The 19,116-nt window shown below is 40.2% G+C and overlaps 1 protein-coding gene across 3 annotated transcripts in view; it reads left to right on the forward strand.

Annotated features, from left to right (window-relative positions):
- Positions 1–18,394, forward strand: part of LOC122454606 (beta-hexosaminidase subunit beta-like) — a 33,613-nt gene extending 15,219 nt beyond the window's left edge. For all 3 annotated transcript variants that reach the window (XM_043489211.1, XM_043489213.1, XM_043489212.1), the window contains 11 exons: positions 5,330–5,376; positions 5,639–5,749; positions 9,246–9,347; positions 11,230–11,359; positions 13,504–13,684; positions 14,310–14,396; positions 15,620–15,692; positions 16,183–16,357; positions 17,558–17,648; positions 17,806–17,910; positions 18,209–18,394. In XM_043489211.1, the coding sequence (XP_043345146.1) occupies positions 5,330–5,376; positions 5,639–5,749; positions 9,246–9,347; positions 11,230–11,359; positions 13,504–13,684; positions 14,310–14,396; positions 15,620–15,692; positions 16,183–16,357; positions 17,558–17,648; positions 17,806–17,910; positions 18,209–18,269 (1,163 nt within the window). In that variant the 3' untranslated portion in view covers positions 18,270–18,394. The remainder of the gene's footprint in view (positions 1–5,329; positions 5,377–5,638; positions 5,750–9,245; positions 9,348–11,229; positions 11,360–13,503; positions 13,685–14,309; positions 14,397–15,619; positions 15,693–16,182; positions 16,358–17,557; positions 17,649–17,805; positions 17,911–18,208) is intronic.
- The last annotated feature ends 722 nt before the right edge of the window (positions 18,395–19,116 follow it).

Raw genomic sequence — 19,116 nt, forward strand, 5'->3', positions numbered from 1 at the left:
TTGCATAGGAACCTGGAATGTTAGGTCCATGAGTCAAGGCAAATTGGAAATGGTCAAACAGGAGATGGCAAGAGTGAATGTCGAATCAGCAAACTAAGATGGACTGGAATGGGTGAATTTAACTCAGATGACCATTATATCTACTACTGTGGGCAGGAATCCCTTAGGAGAAATGGAGTAGCCATCATAGTCAACAAAAGAGTCCAAAATGCAGTACTTGGATGCAATCTCAAAAACGACAGAATGTGCTAGTTTGCATTCCCACCAACAGTGTAAGAGGGTTCCCTTTCTCCACACCCTCTCCACCATTTATTGTTTGTAGATTTTTGGATAGCAGTCATTCTGACCAGCATGAGATGGTACTTCATTGTGGTTTTGATTTGCATTTCTCTGATAATGAGTGATGTTGAGCATCTTTTCATGTGTTTGTTAGCCATCTGTATGTTTTCCTTGGAGAAATGTCTGTTTAGTTCTTTGGCCCATTTTTTGACTGGGTTGTTTATTTTTCAGGAATTGAGCTGCAGGAGTTGCTTGTATATTTTTGAGATTAATTCTTTGTCAGTTACTTCGTTTGCTATTATTTTCTCCCATTCTGAAGGCTGTCTTTTCACCTTGCTTATAGTTTCCTTCATTGTGGAAAAGCTTTTAAGTTTAATTAGGAAAACACATGTACACCCATGGCTGATTCATGTCATCATATGGCAAAAACCAATACAATATTGTAAAGTAATTAACCTCCAATTAAAATTTTTAAAAATGGAAAAAAATAAGCAAAGTGTATTTGCTCTTCCACAAATTCCATGTCAATGAAGTTTTAAGGAATAAAAGACATGCTCCCTTAAAAAAAGAAAAAAACAACAAAATGACAGAATGATCTCTGTTCGTTTCCAAGGCAAATCCTTCAATATCATGGTAATCCAAGTCTATGCCCCAACCAATAACACTGAAGAAGCTGAAGTTGAACGGTTCTATGAAGACTTACAAGACCTTTTAGAACTAACACCCAAAAAATAAGTCCTTTCCTTTATAGGGGACTAGAATGCAAAAGTAGGAAGTCAAGAAATACCTGGAGTAACAGGAAAATTTGGCCTTGGAGTATAGAATGAAGCAGGGCAAAGGCTAATAGAGTTTAGCCAAGAGAACGCACTGGTCATAGCAAACACCCTCTTCCAACAACACAAGAGAAATGTCTACACATGGACATCACCAGATGGTCAACACCGAAATTAGATTGATTATATTCTTTGCAGCCAAAGATGGAGAAGCTCTATACAGTCAGCAAAAACAAGGCTGGGAGCTGACTGTGACTCAGATCATAAACTCCTTGTTGCCAAATTCAGACTTAAATTGAAGAAAGTAAGGAAAACCACTAGACTATTCAGGTATGACCTAAATCAAATCCCTTATGATTATACAGTGGAAGTGAAAAGTAGATTTAAGGGACTAGATCTGATAGTCAGAGTGCCTGATGAACTATGGACAGAGGTTCATGACATTGTACAGGAGACAGGGATCAAGACCATCCCCAAGAAAAAGAAATGCAAAAAAGCAAAATGACTGTCTGAGGAGGCCTTACAAATAGCTGTGAAAAGAAGAGAAGCAAAAAGCAAAGGAGAAAAGGAAGGATATAATGATTTGAATTCAGTGTTCCAAAGAATAGCACAGAGAGATAAGAAAGCCTTCCTCAGTGATCAATGCAAGGAAATAGAGGAAAATAACAGAATAGGAAGGACTAGAGATCTCTTCAAGAAAATTAGAGATACCAAGGGAACATTTCATGCAAAAATGGGCTCAATAAAGGACAGAAATTGTATGGACCTAACAGAAGCAGAAGATATTAAGAAGAGGTGGCAAGAATACACAGAAGAACTATACAAAAAAGATCCTAATGACCCAGATACCTGTGATGGTGTGATCACTCACCTAGAGCCAGACATCCTGGAAAGTGAAGTCAAGTGGGCCTTAGGAAGTATAACTACAAACAAAGCTAGTGGAGGTGATGGAATTCCAGCTGAGCTGTTTCAAATCCTAAAAGATGATGCTGTGAAAGTGCTGCACTCAATCTGCCAGCCAATTTGGAAAACTCAGCAGTGGCCACAGGGCTGGAAAATGTGTTTTCGTTCCAATCCCAAAAGAAAGGCAATGCCAAAGAATGCTCAAACTACCGCACAATTGCACTCATCTCACATGCTAGTAAAGTAATGCTCAAAATTCTCCAAGCCACGCTTCAACAATATGTGAACCATGAACTTCCAGATGTTCAAGCTGGTTTTAGAAAAGGCAGAGGAACCAGAGAGCAAATTGCCAACATTCGCTGGATCATCAAAAAAGCAAGAGAGTTCCAGAAAAACATCTATTTCTGCTTTATTGACTATGCCAAAGCCTTTGACTGTGTGGATCACAATAAACTGTGGAAAATTCTGAAAGAGATGGGAATACCAGACCACCTGATCTGCCCCTTGAGAAACCTATATGCAGGTCAGGAAGCAACAGTTAGAACTGGATGTGGAACAACAGACTGATTCCAAATAGGAAAAGGAGTACATCAAGGCTGTATATTCCACCCTGCTTATTTAACTTAAATGCAGAGTACATCATGAGAAACGCTGGGCTGGATGAAGCACAAGCTGGAATCAAGATTGCTGGGAGACATATCAATAACCTCAGATATGCAGATAACACCACCCTTATGGCAGAAAGTGAAGAAGAACTAAAAGAGCCTCTTGATGAAAGTGAAAGAGGAGAGTGAAAAAGTTGGCTTAAAGCTCAACATTCAGAAAACTAAGATCATGGCATCTGGTCCCATCACATCATGGGAAATAGATGGGGAAACAGTGGAAACAGTGGCTGACTTTATTTTGGGGGGCTCCAAAATCACTGCAGATGGTGATTGCAGCCTTGAAATTAAAAGATGCTTACTCCTTGGAAGGAAAGTTATGACCAACATTGTTCAGTTCAGTTCTGTCACTCAGTCGTGTCTGACTCTTTGCAACCCCATGAGTCACAGCACGCCAGGCCTCCCTGTCCATCACCAATTCCCGGAGTTCTCTCAAACTCATGTCCATCAAGTCGGTGATGCCATCCAGCCATCTCATCTCCTGTCATCCCCTTCTCATCCTACCCCAATACCTCCCAGCATCAGGGTCTTTTCCAATGAGTCAACTCTTTGCACGAGGTGACCATAGTACTGGAGTTTCAGCTTCAGCATCAGTCATTCCAATGAACACCCAGGACTGATCTCCTTTACTGGTTGGATCTCCTTGCAGTCCAAGGGACTCTCAAGAGGCTTCTCCAACACCACAGTTCAAAAGCATCAATTCTTTGGTGCTCAGCTTTCTTCACAGTCCAACTCTCACATCCATACATGACCACTGGAAAAACCGTAGCCTTGACTGGACAGACCTTGTTGGCAAAGTAATGTCTGTGCTTTTTAATATGCTATCTAGGTTGGTCATAACTTTCCTTCCAAGGAGTAAGCGTCTTTTAATTTCATGGCTGCAGTCACCATCTGCAGTGATTTTGGAGCCCAAAAAAATCAAGTCTGACACTGTTTCCTATCTATTTCCCATGAAGTGATGGGACCAGATGCCATGATCTTAGTTTTCTGAATGTTGAGCTTTAAGTCAGCTTTTTCACTCTCCTTTTTCACTTTCATCAAGAGGCTCTTTAGTTCCTCTTCACTTTCTGCTATAAGGGTGGGGTCATCTGCATATCTGAGGTTATTGATATTTCTCCCGACAATCTTGAGTCCAGCTTTGCTTCTTCCAGCCCAGCGTTCCTCATGACCAACCTAGACAGCCATATGACCCAGCAATCCCACTTCTGGGCATACACACTGAGGAAACCAGATCTGAAAGAGACACATGCACCCCAATGTTCATTGCAGCACTGTTTATAATAGCCAGGACATGGAAGCAACCTAGATGCCCATCAGCAGATGAATGGATAAGGAAGCTGTGGTACATATACACCATGGAATATTACTCAGCCGTTAAAAAGAATTCATTTGAACCAGTCCTAATGAGATGGATGAAACTGGAGCCCCTTATACAGAGTGAAGTAAGCCAGAAAGATAAAGAACATTACAGCATACTAACACATATATATGGAATTTAGAAAGATGGTAACGATAACCCTATATGCAAAACAGAAAAAGAGACACAGAAATACAGAACAGACTTTTGAACTCTGTGGGAGAATGTGAGGGTGGGATATTTCAAAAGAACAGCATGTATACTATCTATGGTGAAACAGATCACCAGCCCAGGTGGGATGCATGAGACAAGTGCTCCGGCCTGGTGCACTGGGAAGACCCAGAGGAATCGGGTGGAGAGGGAGGTGGGAGGGGGGATCGGGATGGGGAATAAGTGTAAATCTATGGCTGATTCATATCAATGTATGACAAAACCCACTGAAATGTTGTGAAGTAATTAGCCTCCAACTAATAAAAAATTAAAAAAAAAAAAAGTTATGCTTACACTATACTGTAGTTTTTCAACAGTATAGTGCAATAGCATTATGTCTTAAAAAATAGGTACATACCTTAATTTTAAAATGTTGCATTGTTTAGTCATAAAGTTGTGTTCAACTCTTTGTGACCATGGGATTTCCCAGGCAAGAATACTGGAATGGGTTGCCGTTTCCTCCCCCGTTTTAAAAATACTTAATTGCTAAAAAATACTGATCATCATCTGACAATGCAAGGTTGCTTGAAACATTTGATTTGTAAAAAACGCAGCTATCTGTGAAATGCAAGAAACTGAAGTATGCCTGTATTCTTAGGTTAAAATTTTCCTTGGCAGTATAGTTGTCAACTAGAATCATGAATTTTGGTAAAGTTGAGGGTAGAAAGAGGAATTGGTCTATAATATAGGGAACAGTCCACATGCATAAGAAAGAGTCTCTGCAGTTATAAATAAAACATTGTAATTTGGGCCTTTATAATTTCATAGTGTTTTCTGAGCTTCTTTGCCCTCTGTTAAGTTTAGGTACCTTCTAAAGTGCCTATAATGTTGTATTATAAAAATTCTTTATTATAATGCTATAAATTTATTAAGGAACTGGAATTTTGTTTTCTTAAAACACTATTTTTTTGTGTTTATCATTAAAACAGAAAAAATGGTATGGGTACAATTAAGTAAAACATTTTTATTTGATAGCAACAGAGATTTTTTTTAAATTGAGCCTTGATTTTAGAGAATATGTTACAGAGTATAACATATTTAATTTTATTTGCCTTTCCTGGTTATGGTTCTATGCTTGGATAATATATCTTTTATTGTTTCCTTTATAAATTAATGCAATAAATTATAAATTTTATTTTCCTCAGGTTTAGAGACCTTTAGCCAGTTGATTTATCAAGATTCTTATGGGACTGTAAGTATGATTATTGTATGTTACTAACATTATTGGGTAGACATAATACAATATTCTATAGGAAAAATGTAAACTTTTTAACTATTTATTGCTTCTTGAATGTTTCTTCTCCCCAAGTGTGTCTCTTAGCTGGTAAATGTAGTTTTTACACTTTGTTTGGTTGTAAATTAATCTCTTATCCAGTACTTGCATAGACAGATGTAATCATCATTGAACTTGAGAAAATTCTAAAAATAAATAAAAGTTTTCTTTTGTCTTTTAGTTCATTGCCAATGAATCCAACATTGTAGATTCTCCAAGGTTTCCTCATAGAGGAGTTTTAATTGATACCTCTAGACACTTTCTGCCCGTTAAGACGATTTTGAAAACTCTGGTAGGTAATGGTTTAACTCCATTGTCTGCTCCTTCATGTCGTTACTGTATGTTGGTCACTGTGCTGTTGTGCCGGTTGGAACAAGGGATTCATTTCCATACACTAAGTCTATTTCCGTATAGTGAGTGTAAGCAGTGGGCTTTTCCCTCCCTTCCCTGAGATATATGTTTCCTCTGCTGAGAAGTGGAGGCTCCCCTCGGGAATCACCCTCTTGTTTTCATTGAGGTGGGAGAGAGGCTAACCCAGGATTCAGTCAGCATTGTTAAGAAAAACACTCAGTTTTAATGCTGCCTGTTGGCCCTCTATGTAAATCTCAACTGTCAAATCATGGGTCGAGACTTTTCATCAGGAATATATCACCTCTGGTTTCTGCTGCTGCTGCTGTTGACTTAGTCCGTCCGACTCTTGGGACCCCGTGGACTGTAGCCCCCAGGCTGCTCTGTCCCTGGGATTTCCCAGGCAGGAATACCGGAGTGGGTTGCTCTTTTCTTCTCCAGTATCTCCAGTTATGGACCTTTAATTCTGTGACCTCCACTTACTGCTTTTTTCAGTGGCCTAGAAAGGAATCTGAGAGCAGCTTTGTAACTAAGAAAGTGTTCCAAAGAAATATGGAACCTCAGGTGGTGGGCGCTGGGAAGCAGCGTTGACGTAACTCTCTCCTCTTACTGACGCTTTATGGGTTCATCCCTCCCATCACTGTCAGTTTGTGAGGATCAGGAAGTTTTCCTGTACCTTCGCCGAATCATTTATGAACATAGCCTGTTATAAAAAAGTTATTTTTACATTTATATTTAAACCTTGATTTTTTTCTTCAGAAGACATTATTGTAATTTTTAATGAAAGAAATACAGGCTTAGTGTAAAAAAAAGTTTGAACACAGATATACATAAAATGGTGATCCCATAATCTCATTTACCAAAGACTGACGTAAATTTTTATGTCCCATTTATCAATGAATTAATATATGATTCTTTTTCTATTGAAATGTAGTTGACATACAATATTCTGTTAGTTCTAGGTATACTAAATCATGGTTTGGCATTAGCGTACATTATGGAATGACCACCAGGATAAGTCTGGTATCCATCTATCCCCATATAGTTATCACAATATTATTACCTTCCCAGGGCTTATTTATCATGTAGCTGGAGGTTCGTTCCTCATAATCCTCTTCACCTGTTTTTACCCACCCCCTTGCCCTCCTGGCAACCACTCTCTGTATTTGAGTCTGTTTTTGTTTCATTTTGCTTTTTAGGTTTCAGATGAGAGAGGTCCTTGGTATTTGTCTTTCTGTAATGTAGCTCTGGTGTATTTAACATAATATCCTCTAGATTTACCCGTGTTGTCACAATGGCAAGACTTCATTTTTTTATGGCTGAGTCCACTCTGTTCTGATTGGGGAACTTAGTCTATTCACATTTAAAGTTATCACTGATGGATCTATATGTACTGCCATTCTGTTAATTGTTTTGGGTTGTTTCCATAGTTCTTTTTCGTTCCTTTTATCTTTTTTGCTCTCTTCCCTTGCCATGTGATGGCTATCTTTAGTGTTATGTTTGGATTCCTTTCTTTGTGTGTGTACCTATTAATAGGTGTTTGGTTTGTAGTCACCATAAGGTTCATATATAACAGGCCCTGCCCCCTGTGGGGGTGCTGCTCCATGGGTGGGCAGAGCTGGGCCCCGGGGCAGCTGCCTGTGGGACTGGCTTCGGGGACTGGCGCTGGCCTGTTGATGGGCAGTGAAGTGTCTGGTGCTGACAGACTAGAGGGAGGACTCCAAAATAGCAGATGACATCACCAGTGTCAGCAAGCCCCCCAGAAGGCTCCCTCTAGTGCTTTTGTTCCCAGGGGGATTCCCACTTGTCTCCTGCCTCTCTGGGAGGCTAAGATCAGCACATGGTTCTGACCCAGGCTTCTTAAAAATTACTGCCTCTGCCTTGGGACTAAGAGCCTGTGAAATTTGAAAAGCACAATCTGTGTCTTGTAGCCCTTCAGCTCTCCCGTATTCAAGTCCTGCTGGCTTTCAATGCTAGAAGTTTTGGGGGGCTCATTGTCCCAGTGTTGGACACTGGGTTTGCAGAGCCTGATATGGGCTCGGATTCACCCCTTTGGGCAGAACCTCTACAGCTGTGTTCGCCTCCCACTTGTGGGTCATGTGCCCAGGACTGTGGGTCTTGACCCACCTACTTGTCTCCTTGTGTTTCCATCTTTATATCTTGAGTTGTGAAGAAAGCGTTTCTGCTAGGTTTCAGGTCCTTCTCATCAATAATTACTCTTAATAGTTGTCATTTTGCTGTGTTTATGGCAGGAGGTGAGGAAGAGGGCCTTCCTGCTCTGCCGTCTTGCCCCATCGTGAGGAGGGAGTCTGTGTGTTCTGTTTCTCTGATAGGGAAAGTCTCTCCGCTTATTTTCCATTTTCTTCATATCATCTTTTATATTTTATATACATATTATATTGTTTACTCCTCCAGGTTGTACATAAAATCGGTGTCAGTGTCCCCCAAATTTCTGAGAATGTTAATTGGATTTGTGCTGTTTGTGTACTGAATTTCTTTCATTTGTAAGAAAGTTGGCACTCAAATCTCAGAATTGTGGGACTGGTAAGTCCCATTTTTCCTCTGCTCTATTCCCAAACTCTGCAGTAGTGGTAGTCAAGAGCTACTGGGAATTCATGAGCTGGCTCTCTTCCAGTAGGGCAAAGTTACAGCTTTAATTTGAATTTGAATTGTGTATAGGCTTTTTGAAAAGTGAAAAGAAATTTATACTTCTTCACATCCTTCCCTTGTTGAAAAGGAAAATTTCAAAGGAAACAGACATATTGGGAACAATCCTGGATATAGTAAGTATTAATAAATTGGAATGTATATCTGTGGTATGTAATTATTTTTCCCTTTCTTCTCCCCACTGGGTTTGTTCTTTCTGTGAGTCTGCTTCTTTCTTATTATAGTCACTAGTTTGTTCTATTTTTTAGATTCCACATACAAGTGATATCATAGTATTTATCTTTCTCTGTATAACCTACTTTACTTGGTACAATGTCCTCCAAGTCCATCTATCTCATAGACAGCAAAATTTCATTCTTTTTTATTGCAGAGTAGAATCCCATTGTATATACATACACTACATCTTTACCCATTCATCTGCTCATGAACACGTAGGTTGCTTCTGTATCTTGGCAATTGTAAATGATGCAGCTATGAACACTGGGGTGCATGTATCTTTTCAGATTAGTTTTCTTGTTTTTTGGGGTTATGTGTACCAAGAGGTGGAATTGCTGGGTCATGTGGTAAGTTTTACTTTTAGTCTTTTGAGAAACCTCCAAACTGTTGACTGTACCAATGCACATTCCCATCAGGAGTTTACGAGGGCTCCCTTTTCTCCACATTCCCACCAACATTTGTTGTGTCCTTTTTGATGATAGCCATTCTGACAGGTATGAGTTGATAATCTCATTGTGGTTTAAAGGTGTATAAATTTTCAACCTGTTCGCTTGTAGGATGCCATGGCTTTTAATAAGTTTAATGTTCTCCACTGGCACATCGTGGATGACCAGTCTTTCCCTTATCAGAGCATCACTTTTCCTGAATTAAGCAATAAAGTGAGTAATTCATGTTATTGTTGTTGGTGTACAAAAATTTTGGGTATGGTTTCCTTAGAAGTTTGCAGCTTAAGTGTTTCTTATTATGGATAGAATTTAGGTGTAAAAGTTAGATATTCGTGGTTTAAAATTTTTAATACGCTATTGCTGAGCATTTTAGGTCCACAAAACTGGTCTGCTTTTGTAATTGTTATCATAAATGTAAACATTTATGGGGCTATACAAATAAAAATTTAAAAGCTTAATGGATGTAGGAGACCTGGAGCCTTTGTGATTAACATAAAGTTAAATAATTATATTTATCAAGTAGCCCAACTGTATAAGTGTTTTAAACAGAATTGTTCTCAATTCTGTAAATGACAACTTCTTTTCTCTCTAAAAAACTGTATGAAGTAGGGAATCTTGAGAGATAATGGCTTCTTCGTAGAGATAATGGCTCCTTCGTAGAAAATAATGGTAGTGTTAGAAGTGTTCAAACTGACTGAATTATAGACCAGTGAAGCGGGGAGCAAGCCTTGCACCGTCTCACTGGATCCCCTGTGCTACAGAGCTGGTCACTGTCAGCAAGAGAGGCTGCCTGTGTCATGCAGAGTTGTAGTTATGAAGGGGCAGAGCCAAGACCCTAGATGAGGCCTCTGGTCACAATTCCAAAGCTTTCCTTAAAGTTTTGATGTGGTTTGGATTGAAATCCTAGCAGCACTCCTGTTCTTGTTTGCTTTTGATATGGAAAGCTTCAAACATATACAGAAGAAGAATTTCATGAATTCCCATTTCCTCATCACTCAGCTTCAATAATCAAGTAATGGCCAATCCTACAACATCTATATCCCCTCCACCATTATTTTGAAGGTAATCTCAGACATCATCTCTTATTAGTAAAAAGGCCTGTTTAAAAATAACTCATTATCACAGCTAAAAATTTAGTAATAATCCAGATAGCCAATCATTATTCATGTTTCCCCAAGAGCCTTTTTCTTTAAAAAAAATTTTTATTTGCAGTGGGATGCAAATAAACTCCATACGTTGTGGTCAGTTAACACATCTGTTCTATGGGTGCCCATCCCTGACCATGTCTTTTTATTTTTCTTTTAATGTATTAGTTTCATTGAGGATATGAAGCTCGATTTGTCCTATAGTTTTCCACAGTCTGGGTTTTGTTGATTGCCTTTCCATGTCAATTTGTTCTTCTGTCCCATGTATTTACTATAAACTTAGATCAGGTCTTGATTCAATACAGATTTGTTGTTGGGGTTGGGGAAGGCAAGATTACTTTTTAAGGAGTTGAGTATTTATTTATATTTATATATTTATACCTTGAGAGATATGCCATAGTAACACTTTGAATGGACCTTTATTTACCACTGATACTGAGTTCTAATTTTTCAAGAACAAAAAACAGGACCAAAGGTAATCTTTAAATAAAATAAAAAACAAAAAACCAGGGCATCTCAAGGGGAATTTTTGCTGCTGGCAGTAATTAAAGTGACCTTGAACGCCAACAGCTGTTTTGTATTAATGTGTAAATTTTGATTCTAAAGCTGACAAGGGCAATATATTAGGAATTTTCACTTTGGAGTCGAACATTTTATTTCTGTTTTGTCATATGGTCACATGAGGTTGAAATAGTGTGATGGTACACATTGCTAAATCAAGGTGCTGGCTCTGTCAGTAGATAGTTCTGTCAATAAATCTGGAATTAACCCAAAGTGTGCTGAGAGCTTACTGATAAGATGCAGTAAACAGATAATTTAAAGGAGTCCCCCAACATCACATAAGACTTGAATACTTCGTGATACCTGAAAAGTCTGCTGGCAGATGTCAGAGTACAACAGAACTGTGAACAGCTCATACATTTTAACTTTAATAAACGTGACTTTTACAGGGAAGCTATTCTTTGTCTCATGTTTATACACCAAACGATGTCCGTACAGTGATTGAATATGCACGATTAAGAGGGATTCGCATCCTGCCAGAATTTGATAGCCCTGGCCACACGGCATCTTGGGGAAAAGGTAAGGAGTGTGCTTTATGAGTCGCTAAAAGTGAACATGTGTGCTCCTGCATCTCATCACTTGGTGTTTGCTTATTTTGTTCTTACTTGTGATTTGCACAAAGGTAGCACTATTGATGGTTGTAATTCAGTAACTATTATATGTCTATTGTGAGCAGGTCGCTGTATCTAGGCATTGCCTAAAGTATAAACACAAGGGATAAAAGAAAACAAGAAAACAAGTAGAATGTGATATGTGAGTTAAAGAGTTACGTGAGTGAAGTAACACCTAAAATGTGCTTGAGACATCAGAGAATACATTCTTGTTTCTGGTAGAGGGGATACAGGAAAGGCATTTAGCTGGAGGGCAGCGCGGGGAGAGCAGTATGTACTATGCTATGTTGTGCTTAGCCTCCCAGTCGTGTCCGACTCTTTGAAACCCCATGGACTGTAGCCTGCCAGGCTCCGCTGCCCATCAGGATTCTCCAGGCGAGTATACTGGAGCGGGTTGCCATGCTGTTCTCCAGCGGATCTTCCCAACCCCGGATTGAACCCATGTTTTCCGTATTGCAAGCGAATTCTTTACCATTTGAGCAACCAGGAAAGCCCATGAATACAGGAGTGGGTAGCCTGTCCCTTCTCCAGGGGATCTTTCCCACCCAGGAATCAAACTGGGGTCTCCTGCATTGTGGGCAGATTCTTTACTACTGGGTGCTTAAGAACTGCTTCTGGAGCTAGGCTGCCTGGGATTCGAATCCTGCTTCTGGCACTTATGGGCTTCCCTGGTGGCTCAGATGGTAAAGAATCTGCCTGCGATGCGTGAGACCCAGGTTTGATCCCTGGGTTGTGAAGATCCCCTGGAGAAGGGCATGGTAACCCACTCCAGTATTCTTGCCTGGAGAATTCCATGGACAGAGGAGTCAGGCAGACTATAGTCCATGGGTTGCAAATGGTGGGACATAGCTGAACGACTATCACTTTCACTTTTCACTTTCTGGCATTTATAAACTGAGTGACCTTGGGCAAGTGATAGAACATCTCATTCTGAGACTTCCCATCTCTAAAATGGTGTATTAGTAGTAGCTATCATGTCCTGTTTTTTGAAGTTTAAAAAATGAATATAAAGCACATAGCACTGCACCTAGCATTTATAATTGTTCAATAAGTATTATTAGAATAGACATGGAGAATAGTGGGAAATGAGTCTGAAAAGTAGCATGGTAGGCCTTGGGGGAGGAGTTTGTGCTTCGTCAGGACACATGGAAGCCAGTGAAAGCTGCAGAGCGGAAGAGAGACATGGCGGGGGCCACAGTGCAGGGAGCCCTACGTGAAGGCGACAGATGGGAAGTGAGGTCCGAGAGCAGAATGCTGATAAAAGGGATGGCAAATAATGTATCGAACTGAGAGACATTCTGGAAATACAGTCCATGGAACTTGGTGACTGGCTGACTCCAGCAGGAGGGGACGAGAGACTCGGTGGGATGGGGGCTCGTGGACCAGAATGTGGAAATTGGGAAGCTGCAGGAGTTTGGGGCAGAGACTTTGGTTTCTGCTGGATTGTATTTTTTTAATTGTATTTATTTGGGTTGTGCTGGGTCTTTGTGCTATGCAGGCTTTTCCCTGGTTGCAGCGCGTGGGGGCTCCTCTGCTCGCGGCAGGCGGGCTCGGGAGTTGTGGCGCAGGGGCCTACTTGCTCCGCATATGGGATCTTCCCAGACCAGGGATCGAACCTGTGTCTCCTGCATTGGCAGGCAGATTCTCTACCTCTGACCCATTGGGGAAGCCCTGTTGGAGTATATTTGAAGTGAAGCTAATTGTGTTCAGCAGGGAATTTGAAATACAGTTTGAAACTTGAGGAAAAGGATTGGGGCAAGCTGAAGATTTGGGAGCCCTTAATATTTGAGATAGTATTTGACATGGATAAAATCTCAGAGAGGTTGATGGAAATGGAAAGAAAGCGGGACAGGGGCAGTATTCAGAAATTAATTCTCCCTTTTCTTATCTGAAGAAATTACCAAAGTAACTCTAAGTAAACACGCTTATCTTTTTCTGTATAAAATCTCTTACATATATCTTCAACAAAATAAAGTAATATGATCATGTGCAAAGTCTTGTCTTTGTGACTGAACTACTACTTCAGCAAAGATTCTCCATGTTTCCTTCTAGGCCAGAAAGACATCCTGACTCCATGTTATTATGCGAGAGAGCCATCTGGGACCTTTGGACCTATAAATCCTATTTTGAATTCAACTTACAGCTTCCTGTCTAAACTTTTCAAAGAAATTAGTACTGTGTTTCCAGATGAATTCATTCATCTGGGAGGAGATGAAGTAAATTTTGGTTGTTGGTATGAAAATCTGTTAACTGCCTCCCCTCCCCCGCCCCTTTCTAAAATGTGTTATCTTTGAAGTAGGTGTAGAGGTGTCCCTGGGAAAAGGGAAGACTTGGGGGAACATCTCTGTGAGGTGTTAACCTGGCACTACAACTCCTAAGACGGTGAACTGTTTACGGAATGTGCATATGGGTGCTATTGACAGAAGCCTGTAGGAAGGAGAATTAAAATGCAGAAGAAAATGGGAATTAAAAAAAAAAAACTAGAGAACAAGAATAGCTTTAGTGAAGAGGGTAATGATTAAGTGGGAGAGATTTTTCTAGTAAAAATCTTCTGTGCAAATAGCCTGAGATGGAAGAAAGATGGGGGAGCTTAGAGAAGGCCATTTTTACAGGATATCAGCTTCTAAAAAATTTTTTTGCAATGGAAAGTTAACATAACTCATAATTAAATTTTAGACTTATTTTAGGTGTAATTAGGCTTATTTTAGGTTTAATTTAGTTATAATTAGGCTTATTTTACTCTTTACAAACTTTAATAGATTTCCATCTGTATAAATGATGTTGGGGTTATATGTTGCTTTAAAAAGATTGGGCATATTGAACTTCTAATGAAATTTTTATCACTGTTTTTGTTTAAGGGAGTCCAATCTAGCAGTCCAGCATTTCATGAGGAACAAAGGCTTTGGCAAAAAAATTGAGAAACTGGAATCTTTCTATATGCAGAGGTAAGTTACTTGAAAGCCTACTACTTTTTATTTCATCAGTGCCTTTTGTAAAAGTTTAAGCTCTTATTTAGTACTATTTTATATTCTCATTTTCTCTTCATTCCTTTTCAAAGTGTACATGTTATAATCTTTGTTACACAAAGTACAGATAAAAATCATAAAAAAAAAAAATCATAAAGGAGGGTGCAATACACATTATTCTCTCTAAATCAGTAACATGGTGACTCTAATCCTTCTGCAGTAACGGTTGAGACATAGGGTGGTAATGGTTACCTGTTCTGTGAGCTCAGCTGAAAACCCAGGCTACCCTGTGAAGGCTTCGTCACCGTCTAGCTCCTGGAATTCATTTTGTCAACTCCAGCACTGCTTTTACTTTATACCTGTGCTATCTGGTATGGCAGCCACAACCACATGTGGCTGTTTGTATTTAAATTGTACTTGAAGAAAATTAAAAACTCAGTTCCTCAGTCACATCAGCCACATTTCACATGCTCCGCAGCCAACAGCTAGATGTGACTAGTGCTACCATATTGGAAAGTGCACATAGAGAACATTTCCATCCCTGCAGATAAAGATCTACTCGACAGTGCTGCCCTTTGGTAAAGAGTAGTAAACTTATTTTGTAAAGAGCTAGACAGTAAGTGTTGGCTTTCTCGCGGCACATGTGGTTTCATGGGCGTCCCCGACGGCTCAGCGGTGAAGAATCTGCCTGCAGTGCATGAGATGTGGGTTCGGGAAGATCCCCTGGAAGAGGAAATCATAACCTACTCGGGTATTCTTGCCTGGAAAATCCCATGGACAGAGGAACATGGTGGGCTACAGTCCATGGGGTCACAAAGAGTTGGACACGACTGAGCACGCATGCATAGGTTACATACTTTTCAAATATTTTTTAAGCTCTGTTTTACCAATGTAAAAAGGGGCTTCCCTTGTGGCTCAGCTGATATAGAATCTGCCTGCAATGAGGGAGACCTGGGTTCGATCCCTGGGTTGGGAATATCCCCTGGAGAAGGGAAAGGCTACCCACTTCAGTATTCTGGCCTGGAGAATTCCATGGACTGTATAGTTCATGGGGTCACAGACAGTCGGACACAGAAGCAGCTTCGCATGCACATACTGAAAGGCATCTGTCAGGGTTGCAGTCTTTGGTATAAAATGTGCATTCTTTACACACATTGCTAAGTTTGTGATCTGAAATAACTTTGTAATTTTTTCAATGGTAGGGTTTTGGATATGATTTCAGCCATGAACAAGAGATCCATAGTCTGGCAAGAGGTTTATGATGATGAAGTCAAGGTGAGAGGTTACTAATACTGCATGTGGTTCTGATAATATGAGACTTAATACTCTAACACCTTGGATGGAAGGAACTCTAAGCTTTTAAATGGCATTTCTCTCTGACATAATCAGAATTCTTTATTTTCCTTTGGGGCAACTGAAAATTTGAAAGTCCAGCTACTTGTATTATCTTTCCAAAAGGGTTAGTAGCATCCTCTAAGTTCCAAAGTAAGTAAAATAGTGTGGTAGAAATGAGACTAAAGCCTTAATTTATTACACCTACATGGTATTGTATATAGACAAAAGGTAACAAATTAAAAGGTTTGATGAAATGTCTAAGTCCTTATTACAAATAGCATTAGATATTACCTCAAAGAGGAAAGGGGAAAGAAGAAAGCATTGCTTTATTCAAGGATCTTGAAAGTTATTAACTACAATGCCTTAGACTTTTAATATCATCTGCTGTAGCTGCAAGACCTAATACATATTTCATTTTTAACTTTAATAGCTTACACAAGGCACAGTAGTTCAAGTATGGAAAATGGGAAACCTTCATATGAAACTAAGTAAAGTTACAGCAGATGGCTTCCCTGTGATCATTTCTGCCCCTTGGTACTTAGATGTGATCAGTTATGGGGAAGACTGGAAACAATACTACTCTGTGGAGCCTCTTCTCTTTGCAGGTAAGTGAAGCAACGATCATTACTTGATGTGTTAGGTTTTTCAAACCCTTCCCTCCCTCCAGGGAATCTTTACCTAGTACCACCTCCTATCCTCCCTTTTATGTTTGACCCTTGATTTTTCTAGTGTATAATCCAACAGACTGAACTCAGTTATCATTTTAAACTTCGTGAAGGAAACCGTATTCTTTCCTAAATGAGAAAACTTCTAAAGTAAGATTCCCTTACACTGACACGACTTGTCACCATGCATTTAAAGATGCCTACTGCATGAGCCTTGTCTCTCCCCTGAGCTTTCTCTGCGATGTCAGACACCTAAGTAGGGATCGCGTCCTGTTCGGTGGCTTCCGGGTTCTGAGGAGGAGGCATCCTTGGGGATGGGCATGTCTGAGTGGTGGGGCTCCAGGCTCTCAAACCCCCTTAAGAACAGTTCTGCTTTGTCCAGTTTTGTACACTAGACTTTAATATACACTTTCCTTTAATTAAAAGTATTTTGGTGTTTAAAAAGTTTCAAAACTGTAGGCCTATCAGGAACTGTTTCTCTAAAAGCATTTTCTGAGAATCAAAAAGTCATAGTTACTGTAGATACCTAGTCTCTTTGATACCAAAAGATAGGTACTGAAGGCAGGAGTGGTGGTCACTAGCATAGTCCACCTTGCATTCCTTGGCACACTGTTCCCAGGCAACCAGGGGAAGTGCTTCTGGTGTCCAAATAAGTTTGCATAAAACCAAAATAGAATGGTCTCTTTACTACTGGCCTGCTACATTAGTCGACACACGCTAACAAACACTCTGAACCACGGGGTCAGTTGTGGCAATAAAGTTTCCGACCATTTTTTGTGCCACAGCTGTGAACTTCTCCCAAGGTCCTCCTGACTCTGAGAGAGAAACCTTGCCCCAGGCTAACACTGGAAATCAGCACCGGCTCTGTAGGTGAGCCTCAAGTTGCAACTACCTAACTTACCTGGTGGCTCAGAGGTTAAAGCGTCTGCTTGCAATGTGGGAGACCTGTGTTCGATCCCTGGGTCAGGAAGATCCCCTGGAGAAGGAAATGGCAACCCACTCCAGTATTCTTGCCTGGAGAATCCCATGGAGGAAGGAGCCTGGTAGGCTACAGTCCACGGGGTTGCAAAGAGTCAGACACGACTGAATGACTTCACTTTCACTTTTCACTTTTAACTTACACCACTGATTGTAATCTAGGTACTCCAGAACAGAAACAGCTTGTCATTGGTGGAGAAGCCTGCCTGTGGGGAGAGTATGTGGATGCAACTAACCTTACTCCAAGATTATGGTATGGAATCTAAGGAAGGGCATGTGAATTAAGGTGCCTGAGTTTCTCTTCTCCACCCAAGCAGGAAAGCACTAGAAATTTGCCCAAGTGTGTGATTTGCTTCTTGAAGAAAACATGAATTTAAACTGCCTTGGGGGATATGTGGTTTAAATTTTAGGCCTCGGGCAAGTGCTGTTGGTGAGAGACTCTGGAGTCATCAAGAAGTCACAGACCTAGAGGATGCCTACAGGAGACTAACAAGACACCGCTGCAGAATGGTCAAGTAAGACACATTTATTTGTCAGGCTAGGATACTGTTAAGTACAGGGTGACTTTTTACCTTATTTAGTGTTAGCTAGCTTATTGGGATTTTTTTGTTGTTGCTGTAAACGGAAGTATATGTGACCTAAGAGGTAGTGATCTAATTAGGAAAAATTGGCAACTGTTTCTCCATTAATTATGAATCTCTCCTCAGTAATTTGTGGTATGGTTTAGTGATTCTGACTTGAGCTACTAAGTTTCTTAAGACAGAGGTGAATTACATCAGTCTAAAACATCTTTTGTTTATACTTGTCCTACAGACGAGGAATAGCTGCACAACCTCTCTTTACTGGCTATTGTGACCATGAGGGCAGAATGTAAAAACGAGCTGAAACAGAAGAAAATATGGGAAAAGAGCCCACAGTCAATCCATACTACAATCAACCTGATTTTAAAAATCATGTTTTTGAATAAAGTATCTTTTTATTGATTGAACCTCCATCTTATTATACTGACATCTTTCTTGTGAGATAAGCGTAAAATCAGCCAACCGAAAACCTTGTGATATCTATCACTCAGTGTATTCCAAAAGACTGAATCTTAACTGCCAACAGTAATAATTTCCTAGATACACATACAGTTCAGGTACATTAACCTTCAACATCACAGCACGTTTCTCATGCTATAAAGTAGAATGACCAGCACCAGTGCCACTGTCTGTTCAAGTTCTCCCTTAAAGTGTTCTTACTGAAAATGAAGTAGGTAGGTGCTCCTGAGTTTCTCTCCAAGGACTTAGGACAAGCCATTTATCTAGCTGAGCAGTGTACTTTGGTCCTGAGGATTCATGGCTTGATAATTAGACAGCTCTAAGGAAAAAGTAGCTGAGCCTGATGTTAACATCCGAAGCACAGTTGAATAACCCTAATCAAAATAATTTAAGTTAGTTATCTCTGCAAAGTTAAGCCTCAAATCTCTCCCTGCACATCTTTTGACCATTATCAGGAAAAACTTGCTAAGTACTGTGAGGACAGAAAACCAGGAGTGGGGTATGCTTCAGAAGTATTCCGCAGTCCCAGCGTTTGGTAAAAGGCCCTGCTGGCACTCAGATGCCTGTCCTAGAGCAGGAGAGACTGGCGGGGAAAAGAATGGCAGGAAGAACTGGCTGGGAGCCAGCGATAGTAGACGTAAATAAGTGCTCAGGATGGAGAAGCGGTCATTTAGGCTGATG

The sequence above is a fragment of the Cervus canadensis genome, chromosome 16 (genome assembly GCF_019320065.1).
Source record: "Cervus canadensis isolate Bull #8, Minnesota chromosome 16, ASM1932006v1, whole genome shotgun sequence".
Classification (NCBI taxonomy): Eukaryota; Metazoa; Chordata; class Mammalia; order Artiodactyla; family Cervidae; genus Cervus; species Cervus canadensis.